We start from the raw sequence: 5312 nt of genomic DNA, 5'->3' as shown, positions 1-5312 counted from the left end.
CTTTCAATTAAAGTAAGAATTATTAAAATCGATAAACCCAGTGAAAAGCTATGTTGTTTAATACAACGTAGGTCCACGAAAAAATAGTCAAGTAAATATGCATTATTAGACAACTCTAAAAGTACTTGTCAGATCTCAAATTGAAATGGAACCAAATGAAACGCAACACCTTTGAATTAAAACAAAATTCATCGAAATCGGTCCACCCAGTCAAAAGTTCTGATGTAACATACATTAAAAAAATACAATCGAATTTAGAACCTCTTACTTTTTGCAAGTCGGTTAAAAAGTCGGTTAAAATATATTTGTTTAGATTTAGAAGATACAATAAATATAAATTTTAAAAACATAAAAACTAAGTTATTGTGTAAAAAATATAAAGTGTAAAATATAATATACTCGACTCATGTCCTTGTCCTACCGGCAAATTTCGATCATAAAATTTTATTGCTTTGTAAATACAGCTTTAAATCATGTGTATAAGGTTAAATTTCCATAAAAATATGTTTATATCGTGACCATAAGTCCTTTTGTTTATTTGGAGCATATTTGGCGACACTTTTAAATGTTACTTTTTAAAGAGATGGGAAAGAAAATGATGCTAAGAAAATTTGGGAGGGATAGGGGAGTTTTACTAGTGGAAAAGGTGTTTTAGGGAATCTGTGGCTGCCGTGTTATACGAGACGCCCGTTCGTAAAGTTATGTTGTTTTCTGAGTTTCGGTCAGAGAACTGTCTTTGATGTCTTGTTCGACGCGGATTGCGGCACCGTTATATAGTTTATTGTAAAAGTTATGTCTTATCGCTAAATAAATATATAATATATAAATATATAAATAACATTAAATTTTCTATGTATCATAACATGTAAAAACTGCTAGCAATTCCTAATAAATAAATTACTTGCAAGAGAAGAGTCATACACTAAGCATCATATTTCATCATTAAAACCCAAATTAATTTTTGACTATTGAAAAAAAAGTAGCAATAAGAAATTCTCAAGAGAACATAAAAAATATATATATTTTAAATTTATTTTTATTTATTTTTTATTTATTTATTTTGTTTCAGACATAAGTAGTCCATATCTTAATGTTAGTATTACAAAAACAACTTATATCTAATGTTAGTAAATCAATATAAATATGAATAGAAGTAAATAAAGATATCAAACAACAAATAAATCAATAAAAATCAATAACAAGCAAAAGTAATAGCTATCTGGACACGACCCTCGTCAGTCAGAATGTAGCCGTATCCAGTGGCGCAGTATTGCTGAGTCCCAGCGGTCCGCCAGTGCACTCAGAATGCCGTTCGAGCTGGTTCGTAGCCTCCGGAGCATGAATGCACACCTCTTACGAATAATAGCCTTAAAGCTATCAACGCGCCTCGTAGTAAACATTTCGGAGGTACTGCAGTAACGCGGCAACTCGAGCAGCACTCTGAATGCATTGTTGTACTGGACTCTCAGGGCGTTGTACGCACGCTGCGTATACCTGACCCAAAGGCTGCAGGTGTAGAAGGATTGGCAATTTAGGAGTTAAACAATATATTTATTTACAGTTTAATACTCGAACAATATAGATATCCGATATCCACAATTTTATTTATTACAAAATCAAATTACGTTTTTCTCGCTAGCCCTCAAAATTCTCAATCATGCGCTCTGTGCTATTTCTAGAGAGTTCTTTAAGAAATGACAAATTAATTTGAATTTAAAAATTGCGAGAGAAATAAGTAATGTCAAATACGCCGTATACTACGGGTATCGTGTGGATATGCTTGTTTATTAAATATATATAAAAAATAATATTTTATAAATTAAATAGTAAAAGTTAATATATGTGAAATACAAATAAATATAATATACATAAACAAATAATAAATACCAGGTAACCTACAGCAATATGCCTTAAACAGAGTTACTTTTACACTATCAGTACACCTTGCAAACCTTCGGGCCAGCATGTTGCAGCGCACGGCCAGCGCCCTGCGCTCTCGCTCCACATCCTCGTCATCACTGAGGTTGTCCGAAACCCAGTGGACCCACATACTTAAAACGTTCTATTTAAAGCAACACCTCCAAGATATAAAGGTGGCACATTCGCATAGACTTTCTTGCCGGCCTTAAACACTAGGAGTTCACTCTTCTTCGAGTTATATCTGAGTCCCTGGGCCTCAGCGTACCTTTCACAAATCCGCATTAATTTGCGCAGTGCACCTATAAACGGGCTTAACAGTACCATATCGTCAGCGTAACTGATGTTATTTACGCAGACGCCCCCGATATGACATCCAATGTTGCTATTTCTAAGCTCGGCAAGCAGCCCGTTCATATAAAGGTTAAACAAACGAGGAGAGGTCTAACCCCACATTCCAACCCGTACATTTCTGAGTGCGTGCCCGCCCACTTTACAACATTCCGTTGGTTGTAGTACCAGTATTCTAGCACAGATGCAACCTCGCAGGGTACATCAGTCTCCTCCCTTAATTTTGTCCAGAGCACATCATACCGTATTGTATCAAAAGCTTTTGATAAATCCAGAAAACAGGCATAAACTGGAGTTTTTCTAGCTGTATAGTACTGTACAATCTGCTTTAAAGGCGAGAGCGTTTAAATTCAGAGTGGAACAAGAATAAAAATGCTTGCGACTTCGTCCGCGTGGAATAGTGACTACATGTTCAACGTGATTCTTTAAAATAGTATAACTTTTTTATTTACGTTAAAAAACGTTTTCGTTACCGAATAACCGTTAAAAGTTTTAACAGTAAAAAAGGTATCTGTTAAAATTAACGCTATTTTCCGGTACTTTATAATGGTAATTGGTAACGGTAACGAGCCCTGATTTAAAGGACAGCCAGCGCTATCTATTGTTGATTCGATGTATTATCGTATATGTAACTATAGAATATCTATATTACATTCGACTCTTGTTGATCCAAAACTAGAGGGACTCGAAAAATATTACGGATTATCGAGTGTTCGAAATATCAAATGGCTCGAAATTTTTAGAGAAAATAAATAAAACTTCGAATTATTAAGTGTCGATCAATTATAATATACAAATTTATTAACTGCTATTCTTTAACGATGACAAAGTCGTCTTTCTACTCACCTACCTCTACTTTTACGATTAACTTCATTTTTTCGATTGCTCTTCAAGCATTTATACTGTTTAGGACTCTTAACTAACACACGTTTAATCTGTATACAACGAAAGAGTAACAGTAACTGAAACATGACTAAACAAACTAATTCTTGCTGAAGTATATGTCAAACTCATGATGAGTTTGACATATACCTACTTCAGCCTATTGCAGTCCACTGTTGGACAAAGTGCTCCACAAGTACGTGCCAAAAATACGTGAACCCGCCATCGCTCGGCTTCTTAAGTTCCAAGGTGGTAGTGGAACCTTGTTATCCCTTAGTCGCCACTTACGACACCCACGGGAAGAGAGGGGGTGGCTATTTTTTTTGGTGCCGTAGCCACACAGCAGCAGTGTGTCAAACTAATCAATAAAAAAAAAATGTATAGATTTGGTTCGAAATATAAAGAGATTTTGTAGGGAACTCGAAATGACTTTGAATTATAGAGAGGTTCGAATTATCGCAGGTTGGAATTAACGAGAGTCGACTTTATGTATATAATATCCGCTTATTAGGTTATCAATTTCTAATAGTATATCTTAATGTTCAAATACTTGATGTCAATATAGTACTATTATAGACACACTACACAACTTCTTTTAAAAAAAATCTTATCTTCAATCTTTAGTAAAATGTCAATTGGGATACTGATATATGATAGTGTTTAAATCAAATCTGAATTTTTGAAGTGGGTCAAAATGAAGTCCAAAGGAGGCGGTTACAGACATACAGGTGAAGCTAATATAAAACGTGTATATTTACACGTTTCATATTAGCTTATTATTTACACGCTTTATATTATTCATCTTATGACGATCCAATAGACGAGTACAACGACAACAAGGAACACGTTGCGGGAATGTAAGGTCGATGCTTCAATTTATTATTGCGGGACATATTATACTCGGCGATTTCTTCCAAGTAATATTCTAAAAAAACTAAATGGTAAGGCTATAGACAATCGGGGTCTAATTATATTTTCGTTACAAAAAAAAACGCGCTAACGCTCACTCATGCTCCGTTCCGCAGCGGAGGCTGCCTCAGCCGCTCCTCTACGCATTCGTTCGCGCGCTTTCGCGCGGCAGGCGAGGGCTACCCTCCAACCGCGCCTCCGGCTTCAAAAAAAAAAAAAAAACACTAGGGGTAGGGCAGACCAAGAACACGTGGACAGTGGGTGCTCCGATTCGGTTTTGGGTGTTTCGCGAATTTCTATACCTATATTCTAACACCCCCCCCCCATTCACCACCTCTTCCCCCAAACCCCATAAATTAGATCCCGATTGTGTATGGAATAGGCAAAGCATTAATGTATAACGACCACTGACCTGATGGCATCGAATTTTTTGCCGCGTCGTTGAGACCAACGCTGCAAGCAGCAGGCGTATTTAATCTCCAATTACGTAATTTCAACCAGAGTTCAAACAATTCGACTAACATACAGTTATTTTTACGAAACATTTCACTTCACTTTACATACAAATTATTGAGACGTAAAAAAAATATCTAAATAAAATTCTATTAAGTCACATATCGTTAATAACTACGATTATTTTTACGATATTTACTAACGAATACATAAACAAAAGGCGTCCGGAGGAATAATGTCTAATGACTAACGGTCATTATGAGGCACAGGAATAAGACTGTCATATTAAGGTTGTTCAAATTATTACTAGCCAATTGCACAACGCGCTGAAACCGTTACTCGTAAACCTTTTTCAAATCGGTTCTTTCCCTCTGGGAATGTTTTTGGGGATACATTTTTTTTGGGTATTTTCTTGGGAACTCTTAATTCGTCAGAACATAATATATTTTTAATATTAAAAAAAAATTCTTCATTTATCTATTTACGAATATATTTTAGCAATTTATAATATATAATTCCTTACTAAAGCAAAGTATAAGAAGAAAAGGGAAAGTATAAAAAAAATATTTTTAATTTTAAAATCCTTTGAAAAATAAAATCTATTAAGAAAAACATTAATCTGACTGATTTTTAAATAATTTCAATTTTTAAATAATTCCAATTTAGCGCGTACATACAGATAATGTAAATGATTTGACAAGTTAAGCGTATTTGAATGTCACTTAAATTAAGCATTTAATTTCATACTCAACTTTATATTTAATTTTTTTTTTTTTTTGTTCTTAAGCCAATCAAATTAC

General features: G+C 34.5%; 1 protein-coding gene across 1 annotated transcript; it reads right to left on the bottom strand.

Moving 5' to 3' along the window:
- Positions 1 to 1235: 1235 nt before the first annotated feature.
- LOC123668160 lies at positions 1236 to 2050 on the bottom strand. Its single transcript, XM_045601952.1, has 2 exons — positions 1953 to 2050; positions 1236 to 1494 (listed from the first exon to the last, which is right to left on the bottom strand). Exons 1-2 carry the CDS (start codon positions 2048 to 2050, stop codon positions 1236 to 1238), a joined length of 357 nt encoding a protein of 118 aa, XP_045457908.1.
- Positions 2051 to 5312: the final 3262 nt, after the last annotated feature.

The sequence above is a fragment of the Melitaea cinxia genome, chromosome 30 (assembly GCF_905220565.1).
Source record: "Melitaea cinxia chromosome 30, ilMelCinx1.1, whole genome shotgun sequence".
Classification (NCBI taxonomy): domain Eukaryota; kingdom Metazoa; phylum Arthropoda; class Insecta; order Lepidoptera; family Nymphalidae; genus Melitaea; species Melitaea cinxia.
Note: the sequence above shows the minus strand (reverse complement) of the source record. Positions and strands in the feature narration are given on the sequence as shown.

Coding starts and splice junctions, on each gene's coding strand:
- LOC123668160 (XM_045601952.1), bottom strand. CDS start 2,050: ATGTGGGTCCACTGGGTTTCGGACAACCTCAGTGATGACGAGGATGTG. Junction 1,495..1,952: donor TGCAACATGCTGGCCCGAAG/GTTTGCAAGGTG, acceptor CCTTTGGGTCAG/GTATACGCAGCGTGCGTACA.